Raw genomic sequence first — 27,726 nt, 5'->3', positions numbered from 1 at the left:
CTCGGACTGCCGTGGTGCCGATAATACCCTATCTACAGTGAGTCAGCACTAGTCTGAAGAAGCCTACCGAAACCAGTAGGCATAAGCTCACAAGGTAAAAACAAAATTGATTGTGAAATGATGAAAATTTGTTTGATTTGAGTTCTACCGAATCAGATGAATCTCTTTACAGACCCATTTTGTGTGTCTGAAAACAAAAAGAAAGTGAGACCAGAATGATGATTTTATCAGACTTATGGGCAGGTCAAAGATATCGGGGGGGGGGGGGGCACAGGAATTTAGCAATTTATTCACAAATTTTTATCAAGGAAGGCCCCTCCCATAACAATTTAGGTTTTCTGTGACAATTGACTATAATTTTCCTCCTGAACAATTTGACAAGCCAAAATGAGCCATTTTTCAATGGAAAAAAAAAGGTTTCAACTTCACAAAAGTCAAGAGGGTCGGGGGTTCAGACCCACATACAAAGGAGAGTATTCTAGTGGCGTAGATCCAGGATTAACAGGGGGGCACTTAAAAAAAAATTGACAAGCAAAGAAAGAAAGAAGGTTATCTTTTCTAGAGCATTTTCCCAATAAAAAAAAAAATTGATTGATGTGGGGATGGGAAATAAGAGAATTATTTTAGAACGTTGGAAATCATCATCCACTTAACACTCTTTCATTCATCTCTCATCGTGTTATCTATCCGCAGGAGGTCATCGGTAAGGCACTGGACCGGATCGGCACCTACGGCGAACTGGACAACACGGACCAGGTGGTGGCGCTCATCGACGAGGAGATGTGCATCAACTGCGGCAAGTGCTACATGACCTGCAACGACAGCGGCTACCAGGCGATAACCTTTGACCCCAAGACCCACCTGCCCCACGTGACCAAGGACTGCACCGGCTGCACTTTGTGCGTCAGTGTGTGCCCCATCATTGACTGTATCAAGATGGTGAAAAGGGACGGTCCCTACTCCCCCTATAGGGGAATCCCCCTGGCAGTGGGGACATGCTCTTGAGGTGCCTGTAGTGTTAAGGTTTATCAGTTAATGGAGTTATGGTCGTGAGAACAAGCCCTGGGGAAGAAATACATTTGCTTTATATGAGTCTTATAGAGCTTATAAAGGCAAACTTACTCATTCTCATCAGTCATAAAAACAATCTATTGGGGTTGGTATTAGGATCATGCTTAAGTGATTGAATAGAGAACCTGTGAAGCGTTTCATGAAGGGGATTGCTGGGTGTTTTATCAGACAAGTCCTATTTTATCTGACAGTTACCATAGTAACATTCCTTCTCAGTCAATCAAAATCAAGTTGTCAGATCCCGTTTTATCTGACAGTTACCATAGTAACAGTGCATCTCAGCCAATCAGAATCAAGGAAAGTTCACAGATCTGACAACTTGTCAGATGAAAATGTTGATGAAACACCCCCGTCCCCTCCCCCCCCCTGCTTCCGGCTCTCTTTTAGGGGCTTGTTCTCACATCCATTCTCTCATATGACCAAATAGCATAAAGTGTGCTCATGAACAAGAAACATTTACCGTCATGACAATGTCATTTTTTCCATTTATCAAGGCAGATTTTAGAAAAAGTAGTCTGGAATTAGATTAATGAAAATGGTTTAGTCTTTTTTTGTATTGGGAGTGCTTTGTTAAAGTTAGACTGATACCCAATTTTTACTTTGCATATGTGTGTTTGTGTGTGCATGTGTGATTTGACTTATACAGACGTGTTTCAATTGGATATGTTGACCGCTATATGCTCGTATTTAATTTGGAATGATAAAAATTAAATTTATAAGTAATGATTTCAATGATAGCATTGGCTTAAAAATATATGGGGAAACATGACATTTTTTTTCTTTATATTGATTTATACTTAATAATCAAACTCTTTCATAATTTCTTTCATCTTTTTCAAACAGTCATGCCCTAAACTTGCTTCAGATTCATGCTGCAAAGTGCATTGAAATTTTTTAAAAGAAATAAATATTTTTTAAAAGAAAGAAATAAATCAAAACTATCCTCAAATTTACTATTTACTTATCAATTAAACAAAAGTTATTTTACCATCAGCATAGTCTATCTAGTATCTACCAAAAACATGTTCTGTTTTCTCAGGAATCTATTAAGAATAAATGATGTATTCTGGTGATGTTGGGCGTAGTTACATGAAGAGAGAAGTAGAGATACTACTCGGTAATTATCTGAAATTGGTGTTGCTATAAATATGTAAATTATTTTATGTGTACAAATCAAACCTACCTGATAGCAAATAAGCAAAAATGCAAACTGTACTCGTACTTCAACGTCTAACTGCAAGTAAAATGATTTGATAAATATGACACAAATCTCTCAAAAACAAAATGCACCCCGACCGCCTCTAGGGCTCGTCTTTCGTTCGATTAGTGCTCTTGTATAGACACATGTTATAGAACTTAGCCCTTGTACTTCATTCTTATACAGTGCATCCCAGAAAAAAGGAAACCCATCCTTAGAGCTAGATATCACAATCATTGAATATGATTCAATCATAAATTGAACACTAATTGTAAGAATGATAACTCTTCTTTGATTTGGGACCAAATACTTAATAGTGAATTGTTCATGCATTGCAGAGTACAAACAATATTGAGATGCTGGAAAGGATTCGCTTGAGAATTTGATCTCCTCTTGTGTAGAGATAAGTGAAAGAAACACAACGTCCTTTTCTTACATCAGTGTGCTGCATCCGTGATTAATCTCAACTCATTTTTCTTCGCAACATGGTTTTCACATTAACTTTTTAAAGGTAAATACCAGTTGTGGTAACGATTTCAAAATGAGTTCGAACAGAATCCAATAAAATGACCACCCAAGTGTTTGTATGTATAATTAAAACATATGGGCCAATCGGCTCTGGAAAAAATTTGTAATTGCTGAGAAATTAGCAAAAAAAGCACAGAATTTCATAGAATGTCAGGTATTTTTACAAGCAATATTAATACACTGTTCCCTCATATGCCTTTTTGTGTTAGTTATCAGAATTATCGGTTTTTCAGTTAAGACTTTGCTTTCAATGTACCAGATCTAGATCTATGGTAATTAACCTTGATTTTAAAAGCTTTCTCATGAAATAATTGTTTGCTGCAATTACTTTCTTTTACCTTTAAACTCTTCTCATCCATGTATGCATGAGCTATTCATATTATATTTGGTATCAAAATGAAGAAGAAAATTTGAATTTATGGTTATGTAAATGACAAATTGTAAATCGCTTGTCAATGTTGAAAAAAAGGAACAAAAAATCCTTGTTTCCTTTTTTTGTGGGATGCACTGAATGTACAGTAGACACGCGTTCTCAGCAATCAACATGCCTTAAATTGGCCACCTCTGAAGTGGCCGTATTTGCTGCCGTTTTTCAAAGAAGCAAGGTTTGTAAATTGACTCTGTATAGTATAGATAGATTCAAGTGTAAAGTTACTACTATGGTTTACTTTGTGAGCTTTTTAGCCAGTACCCTTTTCTACCAAAGAATACTAATTATTATGTGTACTTCCAATCTCTTAAGACTGCATTAATCGAAGCAGATTAAAAAAAAAAAACCTTTATGAAAATACCACTTGCTGTAATTTGCTATAAGCTATTTTGTTCCTCTATTTTTCTAAAGATAACAAAGGGAAGTGTACATTCCCTTGTGATTTTAAGTTAGAAGTGATTTAGCTGCTAGTGCCATATATACTCTTTATATGAAATATGTTTTAGAGTTTTATTTCCTGTCAATTTAGCTCATCTGAAATTCAATATTATATATTTTCTTATGGTTGGTTTGATTCAAAGTCTAATTTTATATTGTCCTTTAAAAGTTTTGTGTGGTGTCAAATTGTGCGGATGGCAATTCTAAGAATATGAGCATTTTCATCATATTGCTCGTTATCTGCATACACACATGTAATCTGTGATTGTATTTTTATTTTATGATTGAAAATTTCACAAATTTGTCACATTTACTAAAAAGCTTATTTTGTGATATGAATAGTGAGAAATCTTTGAAATCGCTTTTATTTTTAAATGAATATTTTTTTTAAATTATCTCTATGTATGCCTTCAATGATAAGATGACTTTTGTGAGAATATGATTATCATTTGGGAAAATTTAGTGTATGATAGCGACTATTTTGGAACCATTTGGCTTGCATGTGAAGATTATTTGCAGAATCTTTTAAAAAACAAGAAAAATATAATTTCATAGTTTGGCTTATGTTTTGTGCTTGTATTCCATATTTCCTTCAGATTTCAGTTATTTCATGTAAATTACAAAATCAGGTATGAAAATGAAATGACTAATTAATACTTTACAAATGCGTTACAAAATATTTTTGTGACACCAATAATGCTAGTACTAGTACATTTTATCAGTATTTCCATATCCATATTTACATTGCATTTTTTACATCAATGTAACATAGATATTTCATTGGGTTTTTTCCATTGCAACCTTAACCATTTCCATTTTTGGAAAGATATAGGATTATATTTTTGAAAAAGATAGTTTAGGAAAATCATGCCTTCATCATTATTTGAATTTATACAGTACATTATATGTATACATATAGAAACATACCATTTATATGTTTTACCCAATCATTTATGAAAGTCCCTTTTCTACAAGTGTGTTTAGAAATAAGGCTATGAAAATGTAAAATGTAACATATACATGTATGCATAGAAATTATTATTCAATGTTCATTCCAGAAATGTACTCGATGTAACCAAATCCCTGCACACAAAAATGCATTTCAGAAGATTATCAATAATAAACGTGACTTGTAAAAAGTGTAGTTTTGTTTAGCTCTAGGTGTTTTTGTTTCATTCTGTTTATCAAAGTGTGAAAATATTCTTCAAATCTGTGACATGGCAGCAATGTTACAAATTGATTATAAAATAATAAATTTTCTCCCTGTCTTTTGTAGGATATCCATACAGGGTTCCTACAGTCATGGAAAATCCTGGAAAAATGTGTGGTCAGGGAAGAAGTCAGGGAATTTGGAAAATTTGTGAAAAGTCATGGAAATGCATTTACCTCTTGGCTATGGCAGCTTTCCAGTGTGTCGTGTCTCGCAACTCTCATACTCTGTTATACTCTACTATTATAATTGGTGTTCATGATTATTATTTTTCCCAGTTTTGTGACATCCCAAATTCTACATAACTCCCGGGAAGTCATGGAAAGCAGCAATTTAGTCATGGAAAAGTCATGAAATTCTGTTTTCCTATTTCTGTGGGATCCTTGCCATAATAATTCCCTCTCTTGGAAATCTGTTGCTCAATCTCTGGACGTCTAATAATAATTATCCCACTTGTACGGTTTCTATCCTACCCCCTTCCCCCTCTCGCTCTTCCTCTTTCTGCATTCTAAATCGAATTCAATTTTCTTGAACTTTTCTTCAATTATTTTATTTCCTCGATGGAAAACATATTTAATTATTTCGTGGTTAAAGGAGACAAATTGGGTATTTGACGAAGTGCAGTGAAGACCAATTATAGATTAGACCGATATGATAGTAGACCAAATGTGTTTAGCCGGTGGAGTACCTAGGATTTTCCAAAGGGGGGGGGGGGGCAAATTCGTCCGCCAAAAAAATTGACAAGCAAAAAAAAAGGTATTGAACTGCAAGTAAAGGACATTTCGCACCAGAAAAAAAATTTAACAAGCAAACAAAAAAAGGGATCAGTTTTGACTCGTCAGGGGGGGGGCAGGCATACTCGTGCTTTGCATGAGTTGTGACTCGTCAGGGGGGGGGGGCAGTCTGGCCCCCCTGCCCCCCCTTAGGTACGCTAGTGTGTTTAGCCTATTTGGTATTAAGAGTTTCTGAGAAGCACACCAACTGCTTGTAGACCAAATGAATAGACAAAAATCATAAGGATATTTTAATTCTGAATTCACGCTCTGATTTGTATTCTGAAAGATCAAGATGAATATTTTGGTTTCAATAATCCATTTCAGTGTCACAATTGAAAGTAAGTGATGGGGGAGGGGGGGGGGGGGCTTGAACCATGTAAAAATGGTTGAGACTGAATATCGGTCCAGAGAGAGAACAGGATAGTGTGGGAGAGAGGAGAAAAAGGTGACCCGAAATCGAGAGAGGAGTTAGAGGGAGAAAGTTTAGTCTGATACCTGGGTTGGTATATTTTCCACTACAACGTACATTTTATTTTGTCAAATGAAGTTTTGGTTCATAATCAGTTTGTCTAACCATATAGAATGAGGGGGGGGGGGTGCAAGAAAATATTTGCAATAAATCGCAAATTTTATGATGGAATTTGATGAGATTGACAAATTTTAGCAGTTGCAAATCAGATTAAACTCCTTGTTTCAAGGAGCAGATTAGTAATCTCCCCAGATTAGGAATGCTCCCCAGGGAGTGGAGAAGGTGCATACATTTGTATGCGGGCATGCAAGGATCCGATGACCGGGGTAATTAAAAGTCTGTAAAGCGCTTAGAGACGTCGTTCCGATGTATTAAGCGCTATATAAATGCGGAATATTATCATTATTAATCAATTATAAATATATAATTAATTGCAAGACATAATCCATGGTTGATTTTGGGACCGAAAATAGATTTGCTATTGATCGCAAGTTACTCATCACAACGCCCCTTGAGTCATGGCCCTGTGAAGCAGGGGTGCTGGGGATGCTGAAGCACCCCCAATATTTTCCTAGGGGGTGCTGCATGTGTTATTCTTCACAGGCAGCCCCCCTCGAATTCTGGTAGGTGTGACAAAATTGGGAAAATCAACCAAAATGACCTGAATTTTGTATAGAAACCTTTTTCTTTTTTTATTGTGAAATTTCTCGGGACCAAAATGACCTTCATTTTGTCGTGAAACTTTTTTTTTTTCTTGTCAAATTTACATCAGCACCCCCTGTAAAGGATAATCGTTCCCAGGGCCCTGCCATGAGTTATGTTGGACAAAGGGGATATTAGACGAAAGACTCGAAACTGGATGCAATAAAAAATGGTAGATGGACTAATTGGTCAAGTGGCAATTAGACCAAATCGTCATTAGGCGATCTGGTTGTAGACGAAGTATGATTAGACCATATGGGATTAGACCAAGTGGAAATAGACGAAGTGGCAATTTACCTTTACAGACATGTGAAATAAAGAAAGTTAACGAATTCACTGGAATGATAAAAACATTTAATGAAGTACTCATTCAGTCCATTGTATGCCTATTGAAAGTACTGTACGGCTTGCTATCTGCATATAGCAAAATAAAATTATGTACAATCACTTTGCAAAGTTTGCCATACCGGTTACGCCAATACGCCCGTCATAAAACTTAGAATTGCACTCCCCAAATGATCATCATTAAAACGAAACTTTTTATCGTCCCAAATATTGGAACTCTAGAATAAAATGTACTCACTCGCAATTAAATATTCTGAACATATATACAGGATTATTATCTACGTTGCTTTCAAATTTCTCGATGCATTGAAAAAGCACTATTTTCTTTTTTATTCAATGCGTCCGAGAAAAAACGGACTCGGGGTTTTCAGAAACGGCTATTATCATCAATGTGCTTTGATAACAAATACGATGAGGAGCGCCGTCAGTTCGTTTTGATAAAAGTGGGGGAGAGGGGGGGGGGGGGGGGGAGCAAGGTGACGACAGATTATTTTCTTACTTAACTAAAAGGGTATTAGAAGTGGAAGGACCTAAATCCTTTTTAAATCCTCTTTTTCTTCCCCTTTCTTACCTTTTCTCTTTTGTTTTTTTCTTCACTTTACGCCCCTGTTCCCTCTTTTTGGCGCCGGCTTTGAGTAAACGTTAGATCTCTTCTTCAATATCAAACCCAAATACTAAGTGTCGTGCGGTTGCAGAACATAACAGAGTGTCCGACGCGCCCGGACGCGCCATCACTTTTTTTTCCAGTTTCTGATGGCAGAAATTTCATAATTCACAACCAAAAGAAACTTTCCTGACAGGAACAACTGAAGTGGATGGGAACTAGATGTCATTTTGAATGAGAGATCTTACTGCGTTTCATTCAATTTACTAAATACAAACAAAAAAACTGGGGCGGCACCAAGCGATGTCTCCTGATTGGGGGGGGGGAGAGAAGACCTAGATGTGACGTCATTCTATTAACTCTTTGCATGGTGAATTGATTTTTGGGATAATAATGGCAATTGGTTCCATGTTACTTTCTTTAATTCAAGATTTCCATATTGCACCATTGATACTTATTATTATTATATAGATGTTATCCAAGAACGATATTTAGCTTATCTAATTTCAAGGTAGGGGAGAATATTACGATTGTTGAATTTATATGAACAAATGTGCAAGATTGCAACATCAGCGCGCAAAGGGTTAAATTTAATAGGAGTATTAAAGAACGCCACGATCTATATCTTTATTTCTTATACGTTTCTTTCCTATTCCATTCCTTAAAGTGATTGGTTAACATTGGTGTGACTTTAGAAAATCTGAGCTAGAAGGTCACACTTGTCACCTGTGTCTGTGATATGTTACAAAAATGAAGCCCAGAAAAAATTGCGTTCGAAAATAATTATTTAGAGCTTCAAAAATTGAAATATAAAGTGACCAAAAACACCATCTTAATTTCATCCCATACACTTATGTGTACTATTTAGGCGTCTATAAGACGCCTATTTACAAAATCGGGGTTTGCCTTGTAGTTTTAGCTTTTCATTCTCAATAATGGTTGTTTTCAGGGTTTATTAGTTCTAATACATGCACTTGTAGACATGTTTCATCTTGGTTTGATAATTTTTTAAATCGGCTGCTCACAAAGTTAAACAATAACTTTAACACCTTTCCCGCTTTGATTTTATTCTTTTCACTACTTGAAAAAGCATCCCGGGCGGTCAGCCCTCCCACTAGCTCCTGGAGCGCCATCCCTAACAGAAAAGGTTCATATTTCATGCGAGGCCCTGGCACCCCAATCTAGTTTAATTTGCTTGCAATATTGAACTCCATCTGAACTGGCGATATCAGACTTAAACGGGTAACAGGAAGTTGACAAACTATAGGGCTATATAGGACTACCAAACTCGATCCCAAGGGTGCCTGCAACTGTCAAAAGTTTGGACCACACTTTCCCCCATGCACCAGAAATAAAAACTATTCTTTGGTGTGACTTTCAAAACAAGATAATCAAGAGTAAAGATTTTTGCGTAAAAACACAAACTTTGACTGTATGTTGCTTGAAATCATGTGACGAGTAAAGTTGCATTCCTAGTTTGAAAACAGCCAATTAACCCCTTGTAACGAGGGTAAAATTAAACCATTACATTTGTAGGGCTCGTGTCTTACTATTTCTTAACCCCACTTGCCAGGGGTGATGAGAATTTCTTTTCATTTTAATAGTTATGGCTATCGATAATGAAAAACTCTGCTGACACCCTTGACTTTAAACGCCTGTGCTATAACTCGTCGTTCTTACGGAATTCCGTCCCACTTTTATGTGCACGTGAGAAACTATCTAATCTTGCACTTTCGTCGTTTTCTAACTTTTCTCTCGTTTTATGGTGTGATAAAATTTCAGCCTTTCCTTCCTTTCCCTTCGCGTGGTTGGGCGAGTGGAAACCACCCTCTTGCTCAGATTTCCTGCCAACGTTGTCTGATGTGTGTTCGGTAGTTCTTCGGGTATCTTCGGTTTCCGAACCGAACCCTTCGTCCTGCGCGAATTCATCATCATCGCCTTCCCCGAACTGCTCGTCAATTTCCGTCCTATCATAGGCGGATTCGGCTTCACTCGGAAACTGCTGATCGATAAGTGAGTAATACCGGTCGTGGAAGTGAATCTGTCTTTCAACGTTATGGTCCACGGTGATCCAATTATTCGCTATCCATTTTGTTCCCTTTATGACGTCACAACCACCGTGCAACGAATGGTTTCGATTTTCACCGATCCATCCTGGCGAGAAAAGTGGAAATGATGTACAAGGTTGAGTCCATTAAAATTTTCAAACAGTTCCCACCCTCGCATAAATTTCCCTTGCGTACAAAATAATTATTAACAAAAACAATTAGTAAATCAAAGCTGAGATTGAGAAGAGATGGGGGAGAGACAGAGAAGGGGGGGGGGCAAAATAACGGATATGTGATTTTAATATTTCTGAGCGGCTACTAAACATTTCCTTTGAATTAAGCCACACTATCATTCCAAAAGTGAGTAAAACCATGGATATATTATTCGGAATAAGATTACGTGGTAGAACAAGATAAAAAAAAATAATGGGTGAAGGAAAAAATGAAAAAAATAAATAATAATAACCCCAGAAATATAACTTACCATTTTCTTCGTCTAAGTAGTGATTGTACCATAATATTGCTTTGCCCTTTTCAGGTGGTACGACCACATTAGACTTGTAGCAATAATTAGAAAGATCGTAGATATCATACGATATACCATCCAGAGACTGGTGAATATAAAAATGATAATGATAATTTATGAGTCACTATGTTAGGAAACAATAGCATAATAGTGATACAATACGGCCTAAGACCAAGCGACTTTTTAAGAATATGTGACAAAACTCTACAAACCATCAATGAGTCGTCAGGAAAGCTTCCCTGTCATTAGCCAAGAAAAGTATTTTGGTCTTCAGAAATCAATATGAAGAAAATCAGCTTATCTGAAAGAGCTACCTTTAATATCTTCCTCCCAATATATACTGCATCAGAAATGTTAGTCGTAAAGGATGACCCCCCCCCCAAAAAAAAAAAAATGACATACAAGAGAGTTTATTTGAGACTGTTTCCAGACTGCTACAAGTTTCACCCCGCTTTCATAGTATTTATTTATTTTTGGGTTTTTTTTTTTTTTGGGGGGGGGGGGTTAAGTATTTTAATCTCCAATTTTCAAACTCATTTTCTCTTTATTCATTGCAGCTCTCATTGCACTGAATTCATTACACCTGTCTGTGTTATTATTCATCGATATGACAAATTATACAAATTGAAAGACTGCATTCCAAATGAGAACGCTAACAAGACCCATACGTTCAATCATTAGTTTTAATCATAACATATTATCATAAATTATCATAAATCATCAGGATTAACCGCTGAAAGGCAGCTCGAGCTAAAGCCGGGGTAATAATAATAATAAACACTGCGCCTCAGAATAGATTATTTCTAGATAGATGGCTCAATATAAATGCCTATTATTATTATAAAATAATTAGAAGGAGTTATTTTCTAAAAATCACTGATCTTCATAATGGATTTCCGAAGGAACACCAAACATTAATTTTCATATTAACGATGTATAATAAGTGCTTTAAGGGCACAATTATGTGATTTTTTATTTATTTAAAAGCCAATAACACAAAACTGAGCCCCTAAAGCTTTTAATGTATATTTCATCATAATTAACCGTGCGATATTTGTTAATTCCATTCGATACAACGGCCGTTTTATATGAAATCATTATTATTCTCATCACCACTTACAAATTGCCGTTGGCCATGATAATAGGCCTGCATGCTTTCGTGTCTCGCATTACAATGTCATGTGCAAAGTCTATATCAAACTATGAATATTTTCATATGATATAGATCAACTATTCCCAGGGGGCTACATCGTGTTACATTATCATGAGCTTGATCCATAAAGATACGGAATGATTTAATAATTTACCCGCGGCAATAATTTCCCTGCGTCAATTGATAAGCAAGATCTCGTTCAATATATTCACCTCTTCAGTAAATGTTTCATTATCCGCCACGGGAAAAGCAGTGCCGCCGCCTTCTTCAACATCATTCAAATAGTAGAGAATAGTTGCCAATCTGTCAAACGATAATGATCAGAATTCAATTTGGCCATTAGATACGCTCTCTTATAATTTATATGCAACACCAAATATATGCCACGGGGTGCAGAAATGGTATTATAGCAGGTATGGCGATTTATTGGTTCTCTGGTAGATATCTAGCTTGACAGACGTATCGATAGACAAATAAATAAATAAATGAATAAATAAACAAACAAACAAATAAATAAATAAATGAATAAATAGATAAATAGATCGATAGACGGACAGAGAGACAGACATACAGACAGACAGATAGTTAGATAGATAGATAAATAAATAAATAAAATGGATGGATGGATGGAAAGATAGATAGATAGATAGGTAATTTGTAATAAAGGGTCAGGTAGAAACTTATTTTGAAAATTATGAAAACCTCAATTATTTTCTAAAGACGAACTGTCCAATAGTGTTTGCCCACATCAGCTAAATCAATACTCTCACCGAACTATTGTCCACAACCTAAGTTATCTAATTTTGCTACTTCATTTTTTTAATAATTTGTATTTTTCATTTAAAACCGGCTTTATATCTGTGTGGGACTCTCACTGTCCTGCGTTTCTTTTTTCGTCAGTACTTGGGCACTCGACGCTAGAGGGCAATGCGAGTGACGATATTTGGTCAGACTACGCCACATGAATATTCATGGAACACGAAACGTTAGGATCGTAGTTTCCGACTCAGCGATCAACTTGAGTGGCGTGGCTCAATCAGTAAGCCAATCCTGCAGTCGAGTTCATGGACGCAGCTTCGAGTCTCGCAAAGAACTTTATTTTTTTCAAAGAAGTTTTTCCATCAAAAAGTGAGGCAAGACTCTGAAAAAAATACTCTGAAAAAATACAAGATCAATATTCTTAACCTTTAACGAAAGCCTCCAAAACAGCCTGTTTTATTGTCATTTCCGCTGCCCTCTTGCGTCGGGTGCGCAAGTACTGACGAAAAAAAAATCGGCAGCCATCTCCCTCCCCCAAAATTAGCTACACCAATCGATGAATGTCCTAAAGAAGTCTTACCTACACAATCTCTTTTCAGTGAAATCGTCTTTGCTTCGGTGCCTCCTCTCATCATCGCCGTCTTCGATGCCGAAGGTGTGTGAACACTCGAGGTCGTCGTCGAATTCTTCCGAGTCATAATGAGCATGATAATGACCACCGGGCTGATAACGAACCACCTGGTGTAAGGGGGCAATCGTCAGTGGAGAAACGAACATAATGATAATAATACACAATGAATCATACTGGAGGCATGGATTCGTATTCCAAGGAAGTCAGGGGCGAGGCGCGAAATTGTGTTCTTATTATCGACCATTTTAAACGTCTGTACCACAGATCAGCGGCTTTGGAGTCTGTGAATTAGGCTACAAGATTTTGACTTGCATTTTATTTAAAATCTCGCCTCAATTTTTATAAAAAAGTTTTTTTTTTTCCAGCTTAAGTTCGTGCTCATATCGGGATACGAACCCGCAAACTATATAGCAGGGGGGCAAGACGTTGAATTCAAATACATGCGCCATCTAATATTATTATTATCATTATTATATTTGTATTTGGTTAACTTTTGGACTCCTGCCATATACAAGCTTTTTTTTAAAAGCTTTCTACAGGTGTTCCATTTTCCATTTATTTATCTCACTTACAATATTAATTTGTTATATGCTTATGTATTTGATCTATTTTTTGTATATACATGTGTATTTCAACTGCAGGGGCGGATCCAGCCTCCGCCAATAGGGGGGGGGGGGCCGAAATTTTTTTCACCCATATTTTCCCCGATCGGACGCTCAAAGTTGATTTTTGTTTGTTTCATTGAAGGGGTTGTAATGGCGTAATGAGCCAAAAAATTTTGAGGGGGCTCGATATGGCGTATCGCATAAATATAATAAGAAGTTACGTGCGAGCGAAGCGAGCGAGCAAAAAATTTTGACATTTTTATTAAAAAAATCCAAGTTCGTGATAGATTTTGACGTAATATTTGGAAAATGATATTATATTTCACCTTTATCCCTTTCCTTTTCTCTTTTTTTTTTATCGTGATTTTTTTTTTGGGGGGAGGGCAAAACACCCATGTCCTAACAGTAATTTCTTAGCTTTATTCTTATTAACTACAAAAATGTGTAATAATTAAGCCCTATTTAAATATTGTGAGCGCGAAGTGCGAGCTAAACAATTTTGAAATTTCATGTTTTTTGTCCTGAAAATTGAACATTCTGGGCAATGTTTGTGAACCTGAACAAGATGCGTATGTAACTAGATAATTACTGCGAACGCGAAGCGCGAGCAGAATTTTTTATAATGCGTTCTGGCCTTGTCGAAAAGGGACCTGTTAAGGACGTTTTGCAGTTAGCCATTAAGATGATACATATTTCAATAATTAAATAATGCGAGCGCAAAGCGCGAGCTGAAAATTTTAGACGTTCCGGCCTAAAAAATTAACGTTCTTTGCACTTTTTGTAATCATGAACGGTATACGTATATAACCAAACAATTGATGCGAGCGCGAAGCGCGAGACACTCTTTTCATGTATTGTAAATCATTAAAAAACATTGGGTATAATTTGGTATCTTCCTACATTAATAATGCGAGCGCAAAGCGTGAGCAGAAAATTTTTGATATTCTGATCTGAAACTGGATATATAGGCTCATAATAATTTAAATAGAGAACAAGCTGCGTATCTGAATAAACATGCGTGCGCGTGTTTTAGATTTTGACCTAAAATCTGGGCATTCTAAATACCCTTTTTCATCATGAAAATCAATAAAGCGAGCGCGAAGCACGAGCTTAAAATATTCGATATTCCGATCTGAAAAAAGGTCAATTTATGCTCGTATTTCAAGCACTTTGTATGCAAATTGTGAGGTGGATATGAATCACCGTTAAAAAAAAAGATCTGATATGTTTCATTATTATTACTTTGAGTTTTGACATAGGACCGGGACATTCTAAGAACATTATGTCATCAAATGAAAATGATGACTATCTTCCTATTTCTCTTCCTAAGCGGGAGATGAAACTTGTCGATATTCCATTCTGAAAAGGGTCAATTTGATTATTAAATTAATATCTTATTCATTAATCTAGTAAGCCTAATGAGAGCGAGAAATCAGTTAATTTTTTATGGCCTGAAAATTGGACATTTAAAGCAATTTTGTAATTATGAATAAGATGCATGTGTTAATATATTTTCAACAATCAATGCGAGCGCAAATCGCGAGCCGAAATTTTTGATAAACTGTCATGAAATTGGGATTTTAAGTAGGTTGTTATAAAATTAATATTGAGATATACATATCAAATCACCAATCAAAATGCGAGAGTGCAGCGCTAGCTGTTACGTTTTGACAATTTTACCTGAATAGGGATATTAGAGAAATACATGGAATACAGGAAAATAATAGGTTCCTGACAAATCAAATTTTGCGAGCGCGCAGCGCGAGCAGAAAATGTTAATATTCAGAAGATAAAACGTAAATTTTTACAGAGCACTTTTTAAAAATCATTCTGTTAATCAAACAAAATAATAAAAAATCGATTTCCGAGCTGAAATATGTTTATATATTGACTTTGAAATTTGATATTTAAGCTCCTTATTGAGCAAGATATATAAATCACCTAAAAGTCAATGAAGCGCGAGCGAAAATTTTATAGTGTATAGTGACATGAAATATTTTAAAAATTATTTTCCAAGTCTTCCCCTCATCTTATTTTATTCACTCGTTTTCCTTCTCTTTTGTTTCCCCTTCTTTTTTTCTCCTCTCTTTTCTCTTTTTTTCTTTATTTCCCCCTTTTTTTTGCTCCGCCAATAGGGGGGGGGGGGGGGGCCGGGCCCCCCCTGGATCCGCCTATGCAACTGTACATATTTTGATGTTTTTTAATGAAAAAAAATAAATGAATTGAATTGAATAGCTTTTGCTAAGCGCCACACTGACGAGTGCTCGAACCGTTGCCAATTACTTTGCTTTATAACTATTCATGAAGTATAGTCTTTGACGAATTAAACACTTATCTGACGCTGGGAAGAAAATATTGTAGAAAATATAATTTAGCAGACCGACAACACTTCCTGTCACGGGCGGCCGGGGACGAGGGGCGCCTGTATGATTTTTTATTTCAAGTAACGAAACAAAAAACTGAGAAAAGGGGTAAAAAATAAATCAGCTATGCCTCGTTGAATTGACCATTTCATCTTTCACCTCATGAAGTATTCTGTCCATTGCACTCATAAACATTCATTATTTGTATATGCTAAAACGGACCCCAGTTTTGTAATTTCAAGAGAAAGGATGAGGAACAATTCGACACAAAAGTGAACGATGCATATGAGTTATGGATATAGTTTTTTTCTGTTATACGTCAAATCACCGTCTGCTGTGTAGACATAATTACGATAATGGAATGAAACGACAGAGGAGGAAGGGAAGCGCAAGAACAACGTGACAACATGGTCCCTCTGGAATTGAATGACTAAAACATTCTGACAAGGTAACAATCATTACTTTTAACGAGGACAAGGTTTCAAGGTTTAACATGGGAAGAGTGTAAAGTGGTGAAAAACTGCTGCTGGTTTGTGGAAAAAGATAAATGATTCAATCATTCTTGGATGATAGTGAAGAGAGAGAGAGCCAAAGATGGGGGCCGGAGGGGGGGGGGTGGGGGTTAGGCGCGGGTGGGAGGGGAATATATTGAGGTGAGGTAAATGGGTACCGGTAGGAAGTAATTCCTTAAAAAGCTGTGTGCGCTATGAACGCCTAGCTTAGCCGGGTAATATAGGAGCGCCTTGAGCACCTAACAAGGTGGATATGTGCGCAATATAAATACCCTATATTATTATTATTATATTGTGTAATGAAAATACACGAACCAAGAGGGACCTCGTCAGAGCGATCACGAATGTATCGGAGAGGGGGAAATTAGATTTTTTTTAATAAAGGAGAATGATAAAATTGACTATCAGGCGAAAAGATTGGTGGATGGTACATGCGGTACACAAAATGTATTCGTTTTTTAATGAAATAGACAGACTTGAATACAGTGTAAGGTCCCCCAAGTTTGGGCAGTGCTCCTTGTCTGCGCGCGATCACTAACTTCCAGCTGCAATACATCAACAGACATTCATTAAAAATCCGACACAAAATGGGTGAAAAATATTGAATTTCAGTCATTTCATGTGACGGTCTCAAAATGCAGCTTTTCTCATCAAATTCCTGAATCGTGTGTAAACGAATGGGCAGCATTTTTTGTTCAATCTGAAAATGGCCGGCCGAGGTTTTTTTCCCCAAGGAAATCATATATTTGCATAATGCAAAATGCATAAGATCTGTTATAATAACATTTTTGAATAAGCCAGACAAAAACATTGTTGATCATAATAAATATTACATTAAAAAAAAACATGCAAGTGCAAGAAAATTATCATTTATTTACCTGAAGGTGTTCACTCGTTTGGATGATCGAAGGAGGGAGTAACGTCAGACTGATCACTCTGTTCGGAGCGAAATAAAATATATAATTGCTAGACATACAAAGATAACTACCCGAAGAGCATCTCATTCAAGGCATGGGTCAGTCCAAAACGAATACAAAATGATCCACTCTTATTTGATTTCATAACTGAATTTACACTGTATTAGGGGGTCATAAACGCGATATCTCTCTTCCTTGTTTTAGTTCAGAATGTTTACTGCTATAGGCAAAAAGGGCTCGTTGCAAAAAAAAACGTTACTTTTATTGTAACTTTCACATCCAGTGGTAACTTCCAACGAATCCTTGATTAGGATTGGCTGTTGAGCATTGTTACCATAGTTACTATCATGCTAGCGAGTTTTCGCCCAGAGACGTGGAGTGAATCACAATGAAGTCTTTGTCGACATGGTCGAGTGTCGTTGAATCGGAACAACAGTTTCATCTGATTTTTCAGAGTAAGACGAAACATCGCAAATAATTTCGTTTGTCCAGACTCGCGGACGAAACAGCTATTTCAAATCACCGAGCCTCGACAAAGACTCCATTGTCATGAAGGGTGTTTTTCAATAGATTCTCTACGTTTTAGAAAGCGTCTGCGTAGCTGTTGCGAAAAACTCCTAACTTTTCTGCAACGGGTCGCGAAGGCTAATGTTTTGTACATATTCATGGCTGTGCCATTGGCTGATCTTTTCGTGCAAAAACATATCCAAACATCTTTTCATGTACCTGTCTTGAAGTCGTACAAGGACCTCATCTTCCGTTGTCCACTGGTCAAGCCAAGCTTGCTCGCTGACCCTTGGTTGAGTTCTCTTGACCTCGTCCTCACCCAAGTCACCGATCACCGCCAACCACTGGTCGATCTCGTCTTCCATGGCCGGTGTGTCGGCGGTGATGAACTCGTCGACGTCGAGAAGGCCATCGCCGTCTTGGTCCAACTTTTCCTTAATAAGTGCCTGCAAAGCATAAACGGCAAACAGATTTGTAGTTATCTATTCATTCTGATATGATCTAGTGCTGAATACGTCTTAGAACAGCTAAATATAATGGGTTACTATGTGAAACCCCTACACACCCATGCCGTTTCCTAGTCCTAAAAATTGTTGATCGGATTTTATCAGGGAACTGAGTTACAAATTGGTACTTGGCGCTTAGAATTAATTAATAAATTGTTTTATTGATTTGTTATTTATTTATTTTATTTAATTTCATTTCAGTCAAAAGGAATACAAATACAGAGAAAATTGAAAGACCCATCTGCCGGAGGCCAGGGATAGCCGAAATGACACTGTTTCCTGTAGTTTAGACTTGGATCTATAATCTAAGAGTTGGGAACTGAATTCTCGAACGGGGATTATTTCATTTTGTTCATCAGCACCTCATAATTTATTCAATTAGGGTTAGTGTACATCAGAAATGACCGTGTTCTCTTAAAAATACGACTAGATATAGACTGAAATACCAGTTGAACCATGCAGATGACCCGTTCATGTAGTAATTTATAACTAATGATTTTTTAGAGTGAAGGTTTGAACACGGGAACCAGACCTTTGAGGGTAACACCCCTTTCCGGAATCCCAAATTGTCTGATTTCCGAGTCAATCAGACAATCTGACCCGGGTGTAAACCATTATATCGTTTACCTCGACGTGTTTTATGGTTAGATTGAAATTCTGTGCGTTTGCAAACGTCTTGATGGCCTCAAAGAGCTCGGTCCCGTTGATGAGACCGTTCTGGTCCTGGTCCAGCTCTTCGAAGTAGTCCAGTACCCTCTCCAGCTCTTCCTCGGTCTGGTCTGGTTTATCAGGGACGGTTAGACTGGTCTGGAGACCTTTCCTGATGGCCAGAGCCTTGATATGATCGCACTCCTCCGTGCTGAGAAAGTTTCTGATTTCTACAAGAATAGGAAATAATAATAATTATCATTTATTTATCTTATTTCATTTCATTTTGCCAGGGTAGCCAATTCAGCTCTTATGGACTGTTCTCCCAGCGGGCCCTGCATTATTCTTCTCCATTCTAATAGGTCGAGTGTCTAGCAAGAAGGCGAAAGGTCCCCTTTTTAGTAGTCTTTGGTACTACTCGGCCGGGGATCGAACCCACGACATCCCATTCATGATGTAGGCGCTCTACCACTGAGCCAACATGTCATTAAATCACAGAGATTTATAATATTGTTTTTTAATGTGTACTATAGGAAAAGCACAATTGCATGGTAATAACATGGATATATGATTTCGAGGAAGCCTGAATTATTCTAATTAAACTTTGTAGTTCTAAATTAGCATTCTGGCGTATAAACATTTTGGGATTTACTTCCAGTTATTTCTTATCAGGAGATTGCTATACCAGAACTTGGCTAATGATGAGTTAATAATAGAATGAGGTGGGAAAGTTTGCATTGGACATACGACACGAATTTCAATCTACAAAAATATCACATTATGATTTGGATGCGATTTAAATCGAAATGAATGAGAAACGGATTTAGCCCCTAATAGAAAATGTTCCATTCGTTTATTTTAGTCAATAACTTCGTGAAAATATTTTTTCTTACCAAATATTGGTGGGTTTATGGCCAGTGTCTTCATCTTTAACATTGAACCATCTTCAATTTCTACATCTTGTATGTGACCTACCTGCGTAATGCAAAAAAAAAAATCATGACAATATAATGAATAGATAGATAAATATTTATGCATCGTAATTTATAGGTCTATATCAGGTAGGGGCCCCGTTTCATAAAGAGTTGCAACTATATATGATAAGTAACTTTGCCATTGCAACATGGATCAAGAGCTAATAAAAAATATTTACCAAGGTTTTTTTTGGGGGGTGGGGTGAGTTCCATAATGGCAAAGTTACTAAAGGCAAAAATCAAATCACACAGCACTTGATACAATGTTTCTGAGCGCTGTATACTATTACCCCGGCTTTGGCACGGTTATACCTGATCAGGTGCTCGAGCATTCAAGGAATTTCTTCCTACCGGGTACACATTTACTACACCTGGGTGGAGAGTGGCAAATGCAGTTTAAAGGCCTTGCCCATTGTTGTGACTCATTATAGAATGGGGTCCCCGATCTTAGGAATTGAATAATGCATTTATATAGTTTAAAGGATATGTATAAAAATTCTGAATTTTCTATATTTTGTGTGCTTTTTATTCCATTTTTACTCGAACGGGAAGCCGAAGTTGCATACAAAGTCTCTATTCAAAATGATTGATTCGTAATATTATTGTTTATGCATGTAAATTGTGGAGGGTTGTGGCCCAGTGGATTAGTCTAGAGACCTTGGCCCGTATTCTGAAGTCGGGTTTAACTTAAACTCAGGTTTAAAGTTGTAGTTTAAATATGGACAGCCAATTGTTACATAATCACTAACAGTAGAGATATCATACTTTCAGCTCATTCGGCTCTCAAATCATTCATAATTGTGTAGGAAGTATAAATAGATGATTGTCTTCACCATCGAAGAATCAGGAAAGAGCAGAGTAAACATAAGAAGCATACAACTTAATAAAGATTTTGATACTTTTGGCTTCCCATACTTAGACCACAACTTTAAACCTGAGTTTAAGTTAAACCCGACTTCAGAATACGGGCCCTTGAAACAGAGGGTCTTGGGTTTGAATCCCAGCCATGACGTAATATCCTTCAGCAAGAAATCTATCCACAACGTGCTGGACGCAACCGAGGTGAGAAAATGGCTAACGGCAGGAAGTAATTCCTCAAAAAGCTTAGAGCACTGGAATCGGTAGCCAATGTTAAAATAGTAGCGCCTTGAGCACCTATCAAGGCACTAATCTTTTACGGATAAACATCGTAAATGGAAGATGAAGAATATGTGTATTTTTGAAACAACATTGTTGAAGAAAATATTTCATTTTTTTTGAAAGACCGACATTGTTTACATCATTTGCAATCATTTCGACACGTGATTATTTATCAATTAATCTTGTTTAAGTAAAAAAGAAAATGTCAATCAGTTAACCAGAGAATTTACGTAGAACGAACATTAATGCTCAGATTCAATGCGAGATAGGCAACCACACCGTTAAAGAAGGTGATGATCAAAGGTGTACCGATCGAGTGAATTGATTGAATAAATTTTCTTTCAAATACAGAGATTGAGATAGAGTTATAGATTTGGTTACTAACTTAAAGAAAATGAACCCGGTATTTATTTTCATGTGTACATCAAGCCTCTTTCACAATAGATTGTGCGATCGTTTGGGAGCACTTTCGATTCAATATATTTTGCACACGATCGGGCACGATCGCCACTGTCGCAAACAGTCGCATGTATTATAAAAGCCTTACACACAAACTTAAATGGGGGTTAAATATTGATACCAATCATAAATCAGAAACGATCTTTTTGGAGGAAATATGAAGACCGCAAGAAACGTGGAAGAAAGACCGGAAAAAGGGAGGGAAAAAAGAAAGAGAAGGTTGCAAACTGAAAGAGAAAGGAAGAGAGCATATAGGATTATGGTTCCGTGATGCTAGTACTTGATTTTGTTTAATTACGTTAAGTGCATTTTTAACTTCTCGAAATATCAAAGATCATAGAGCACGTAATATGAGGACGAACATGAGACGAGCGGGAGAAAAAAACGGGGCATGTTTTATGAACTTACAAATAAAACGATATGATTATTAATGTCTTTGACGAAATATGAGATCCGAACCCTGAAGTGATGTTTAATTTAAAATATGACATTTTATGGAGCGTTGTTAAATATGTGCTTGACATTTACATCATTTTATTTTTGGTAAAATGAGGCGAAATGAAAAGTTATTGAAACAGGAACATTCAAGTGGATTGCATGAGTGCTTGCTTTGTGAGTGACTAAATCTTTCAACCATGAACACTCGTCATTTTTCTTCGTCTTTTTATCGTCCCTTTTTTCAACGTCAATATCGGCTTTCTCTTGCCTATCTTTCTTTCTGTTATCCTCATCCTACTCCCTCTCTCCCTTTCAGTCACTCATTTATTATCTCCGTAAATGTGTTCTTATTCTGTCTATAATTTCATGAATTTTGAATAACATTATATTTTAAAACGAGTTACGTCAAGGATGACGTTGTTCATGCGGTTGGAGAATATAAAAAGACAAGTCCCTGGACCATTGATTACGGATAAGGCCTTTTAAAGTTGTAGGAATAAGAAAGTCGTTACGTATTGTTATAAAAGGGATGCTCCGGGCTAAAAATAATATGATGACTGTAAACATTTAAAGAAAAACCAGACAAACAAAACACTAAAAATTCGATAAAAATTGGACAAGGAATAACAGAGTTATGGCATTTTAAAAATTTGCATTATTCAGGTGAAACAGTTCCAGGCATGTCTTCATGAATAATGAGCAAATTGATGATGTTATTTCCCCACTTGTTCTTTTGTATTTTATTATATGAAATTGGGTTTATTCATTTTTTTCTACCAAGAACTGAAAAATCGGATTGACAACTGATTTAATGCATTAGATATTCATTGCTGCAACTTATATCATTATACAGGAGACACATTTTTCACACATGTATGAAAAAATGAAACAATTACGATTTCATGTAACAACATACGAAAAGGGAAAGTAGGGATGTGACATAATCAGCCCGCCTTATGAATATTCATGATGACGTGCATTTAACTATTTTCACAAAATATTGATAAATTTTAAAATTCAATAACTTTGTTATTTCTTATCCGATTTTCATGAAATTTTCAGCATTTTGCTTTGTGAATTTTACTCTATTTATTTAGATATAGATATTTTCAGCCCGGAGCATCCCTTTAAATGCATTTATTTGCATTCTATAACGTGTAGAGATTCATTTTGATGAACATTCTTGCAAAATGCGTCAATTCCCGAAAGTGAAAACGTCAATGCTAAATATATCGCTATACCTTTCCTGTATCATTACATAAAACATTATCAACCCGATTGAAAATGCTTTTACGCTAAAGTAATCAAATATAGAATATCTCTTTGCATGGACATGATGGGTTGATAACATAAATATTCATTCGTTTGATTTTGTAAAGCAATTTATACATCGTCATAGTATGGAGAACAACATCGGTCCAATTACTCTGTGTTATGTTATTCATCTCATAATTTCATTTCTGTTGCATTGCTTCAATTTCAGACGTATTACCAGTAACATACCATTTTCATCACAATGCTACAATTAAAACAATTACATCTTCTTAATTATCACCCTTCACTTATTCCTTTTCCATTTATCATGATTTCCCGCAATTTTAGGCGCATTACCACCACCATATCCTCGTCATCATCACCATGGCCATCACCACCATCACCACCATCACCATCATCATCATCACCATCATCATCATCATCACCATCATCATCATCATCATCACCATCATCATCATCCTCATCATCATCACCATCATCATCAATTTGCTACATCAAAACAGGTTCCTGCGACACATTGACCCATCCCCGGTGAATGTTTCGAACCTCCCTTCTTCTGTTCTATCATATTCATTATACCATAGTAGGTCCATGATTATACCGAGTGATTTGAGGGATATTGGACATGAAAGATGATATCATCATCGCATCCATTAATATCCTTCGTATCCTCATGGGAGGATTTAAACTGTAACGCTACATGGCGAGTCTGCTAGGATGGGGGAACAATTTTATAATGATTTTTATTTACTTTGTATAGGGACATGGATACTGCAGTCACACCAACGAAACCGATTCCAGTCCGATCGAAGCAATTGCGATATTTCGAAGGCGGTTTGGTTGATGTGACTTTTCCCCGATTTCATTTCATTTGTCATTTATTTCATTTCCAACAAAATACAGATTTGGGAAAGTAAAGTTTGGTCAAATAAATGAATACAATGCAATAAACAAAATTATATATACCGTCATTACACTTGAAATAAACAGAATTATATGAATATACAATCGATATTAAAAGAAGTATGACGCACACACAAAAACGGACTTATATTTTGTGAAAATGTGAGACTGATGAGTTATTTCTTGTTTTTGCTAAACAGACAAAAATACTCTTTTTTTTCAAAGAGAGTTCTATTTGGATATATCCACGAAGAACATTATAAGACGCGGAATTTTAATTTTCATAGATCTATTTTTTCTCTCTTTTTCAAGAATGAATAATCAAAAGTTCTTCTAAGGACTATTTCATCACCAGGTTACATTGTGTCATGATATTATCAAAGATTATCATAAGGTGTAAGTTGGTCTGATAATAATCAGAGACCCGTTCTTACAAAGATTTGTAATCTGTTTAACAACATCTACATGTTTATGTTAGCAATAACAGATTTTAAATGTAAAGCGAGCTTGTTTCTTTTTTTGGCCATATAGTATTCAGTTTCCCTTTAAGCTTTGAAGAAGTTAACTTGTAAAACACGTTGCATTTTTTTATACCCCGTAAGTACAGGTTAATATTTATTTTGCCACGGCTCATTACCTGATATAATGATTGTACGTATGTGTTCAGACTCTAATTGTTTTAGTTTGTTCTGGATTATGTTACTTGTCACTTTTTTTTCTTTTTTCTTTATCAATTTTGTTGTTTTATTTTTGTTTGTTTGTTTACGATCATGTCTAATTATGTAAATATTGTGATTTCCTGTAATTGATTATTTATGAAAACAAAAAAAACATAATAAAAAAAAATGTTAGCAATAACAGAGATATACATATACTTCGAGTTATTCATTCAGTTTAGCAATAAACCATAGCCCTTTATTTGGCCAAAATAATCAATGCGTTGTTTGGTATATGCCCGAGGGAGAAAATCAACAAATTCATTTGTTTAGAAAATACCAGAATTTGGGTTTGGTATTGACCTTTTTTATCGGTCGAACACCAACATCAACAGATAGGTTGCTATATGACCAAAAGATTGTATATTAATCCGCAACTTTCTCACGTTTCTGAATAGTAGTCTGGCTTGTCTTTATTGTGGTTAGCTTGAGCCAGATATATAACCTTTTCCGTTTTATTAATTATGTAAAATTGAAAAGAAAGGAGACGTCTAGATGGAGAGAAAGAGAGAGAGAAGAATCCATTTAACTTATCACTTCAATTTGACATACTTTTCTTGTCTCTGTGAATTTTGTGGCTAAAAATTATACGGTTGATATTATCGTATTTAATCTTAAAGAAGGGCCTTGGTCAGGTTGGTCCCGTATCCAGGGACTGAATATTGTTTTATCTGGTTTTATTTCACCGATTGTATGTTCTACTTGCAATGTGTAATCTAATGACTTTGCCGAGGAAACGAATTGATTTCAATTTTTCTGTTTCTGTTTATGGTAACTCCCGCAGGAACTCTTCAGGACAGCCCTTTGCTGGTAAACGCCAAGCTGGTATATAACCAATTACCTATAGGAAACATTTTACGTCTAGGTTAATCAGTCACAGTGGCTGACCTTCTGGACGACAGATATTACTCTCGGGCCTTTTTAATCAAAGTGGAGACAAAGACAGCGTGGGGATTCGAACTCACAACCTTGCGATTATGAGTTACATTTTCGTCGCAAGCATAGATAAAAGAACATACGTCTTTGATTGTCACCAATGATGTACGTAATGTGATTATGTTCTTGATTGTAAACCAATAAATCACATACTAAAAAAAACCAGAGAAGGATAGGGGAGAGATGTTAACTCCTCTTCATAATTTCACGTATGAGAGCTTTTAATTATAGAGTTGTTTTTATTGATCAAGCATGGTTCGTTAAGTGCAACATTCAATTCATTGATGAGGGGGAAATGTTGGCTCAGTTGGTAGAGCGTCCGTCTCACAACCGGGAGGTCGAGAGTTCAAACCCCCGGCCGCGTCAGACCAAAAGACGTTAAAGGGATGGTGCAGGCTGGAGATATTTATATCTCAATAAATCAATAAATAGAGTAAAATTCACAAAGCAAAATGCTAAATATTTGATCAAAATCGGTTAACAAATTTATTGAATTCTAAAGAATTTTATTCCGGTGAAACAGTTCTAGGCATGTCGTCATGAATATTCATAGGTGGGCTGATGATGTCATATCCCCACTTGTTATTTTGTATTTTACTATATGAAATTAGGTTAATTAAAAAAATTTCTACAAAGAACTAAAACAATTGGATTGACAACTGATTAAGTGCATTAGTTGTTTATTGCCGCAACTTATTTCATCATAATGGAGACACATCATTTACACATGTATGAAAAAATCAAACATGTATGATTTCATGTAATAACATAAGAAAAAAAGAAAGTGGGGATATGACATCATCAGCCCACCTAATGAATATTCATGATGATGTGCATATAACTGTTTTCACAAATATTTATGAACTTTAAAATTCAATAACTTCGTTATTTGTTATCCGATTTCGATGAAATTTTTATCATTTTGCTCTGTAAATTTTACTCTATTTATTTAGATATAAATATTTTCAGCACGGACCATCCCTTTAAAAGATGGGAGTTGCTGCTACCCTGTTTGGCGTCCAACTATTAAAGCCGGATAGAGCTTCGTCGCTCTGGCGCTGAACAGCGGCTGCCGCGCGGGCCCACGATCAATTGGGTAAAGCAAATTTTCGGAGTATTTCATTTCATGTCTATTTCTAATAATAAAATAGGGATTTTCATCTTTATTTTCATGTTATTATTCCCTTTATTTGTTCCCATAAAACTAAAGCAATAACGTGTCTATCTGGAAATCATCAGTGAAACTATATTTGTGGCAAGAAAGCAAAAGTGACGAGAGCTAGTACTTATCATATTAAAACATCCAACATAAATTTTAAATTAATTGATATACGTGATTTACACCTGCCCCATTGAGATGCATTTACGGAAAATAATTAAAATCGATTGGTGGTTCAAAAGCCTCAAGGAATCATCGGCATTTGTTGAAACACAATCCCGAAGCAACAACGAAACACACACACACACAAAACGGAACCCTCATCTTTAAGGGTGAGTTTACTCTGGCACCAACGGATTTAATAAAGAAAGAAAATTAAAAGAAAGATATTGATCAAGGTATTGCAAAAATGCATAAGAGTATGCCAATACAGACATGATAGATTTATGATTTCTTCTTCTTCTTTTTTTTTTTCCTTTAAGTTTGTGATGTCACATCATCGGCTAAGCAGCTCGTTCATTTTTTATGCCTGTGATACAAATTTCATTTTCATGCAATGTTCTCAAAAATTGAAAAAAAAATACTTTATTCTTCATTTATCACCAGTCACATTATTTCCAACTCATGACAATTAATGGGGTAGCTGCCTGAATGTGACGTCATAAGATCAAACGTTTTGACATAATTACTTTGCTAATCTTTAATCGATTTAAACAATTATCGTTGTTATTTTGATAATTTTTAATGAAAGGGTGAACTTAAACCTTTAAGAAAAGATAA

At 36.1% G+C, this 27,726-nt stretch overlaps 2 protein-coding genes across 3 annotated transcripts in view; one reads left to right on the top strand and one right to left on the bottom strand.

Moving 5' to 3' along the window:
- The window catches only part of LOC129270931 (dihydropyrimidine dehydrogenase [NADP(+)]-like), a 33,624-nt gene extending 28,815 nt beyond the window's left edge, over positions 1 to 4,809 (top strand). Inside the window, exon 16 of the mRNA XM_064106925.1 lies at positions 694 to 4,809. Coding sequence (XP_063962995.1) covers positions 694 to 1,005 — 312 coding nt within the window. The 3' untranslated portion in view covers positions 1,006 to 4,809. The remainder of the gene's footprint in view (positions 1 to 693) is intronic.
- Positions 4,810 to 7,159: 2,350 nt separating this feature from the next.
- The window catches only part of LOC129271540 (transmembrane prolyl 4-hydroxylase-like), a 36,180-nt gene continuing 15,613 nt past the window's right edge, over positions 7,160 to 27,726 (bottom strand). For both annotated transcript variants that reach the window (XM_064106924.1, XM_064106923.1), the window contains exons 4-11: positions 19,840 to 19,921; positions 18,926 to 19,176; positions 18,012 to 18,238; positions 17,247 to 17,304; positions 12,838 to 12,995; positions 11,711 to 11,801; positions 10,304 to 10,430; positions 7,160 to 9,925 (exon numbers count right to left, since the gene is read on the bottom strand). In XM_064106924.1, coding sequence (XP_063962994.1) covers positions 9,432 to 9,925; positions 10,304 to 10,430; positions 11,711 to 11,801; positions 12,838 to 12,995; positions 17,247 to 17,304; positions 18,012 to 18,238; positions 18,926 to 19,176; positions 19,840 to 19,921 — 1,488 coding nt within the window. In that variant the 3' untranslated portion in view covers positions 7,160 to 9,431. The remainder of the gene's footprint in view (positions 9,926 to 10,303; positions 10,431 to 11,710; positions 11,802 to 12,837; positions 12,996 to 17,246; positions 17,305 to 18,011; positions 18,239 to 18,925; positions 19,177 to 19,839; positions 19,922 to 27,726) is intronic.

Source organism: Lytechinus pictus, chromosome 11 (genome assembly GCF_037042905.1).
Source record: "Lytechinus pictus isolate F3 Inbred chromosome 11, Lp3.0, whole genome shotgun sequence".
Lineage (NCBI taxonomy): Eukaryota > Metazoa > Echinodermata > Echinoidea > Temnopleuroida > Toxopneustidae > Lytechinus > Lytechinus pictus.
The sequence above is the reverse complement of the archived record's forward strand: the minus strand, read 5'-3'. Positions and strand labels throughout refer to the sequence as shown.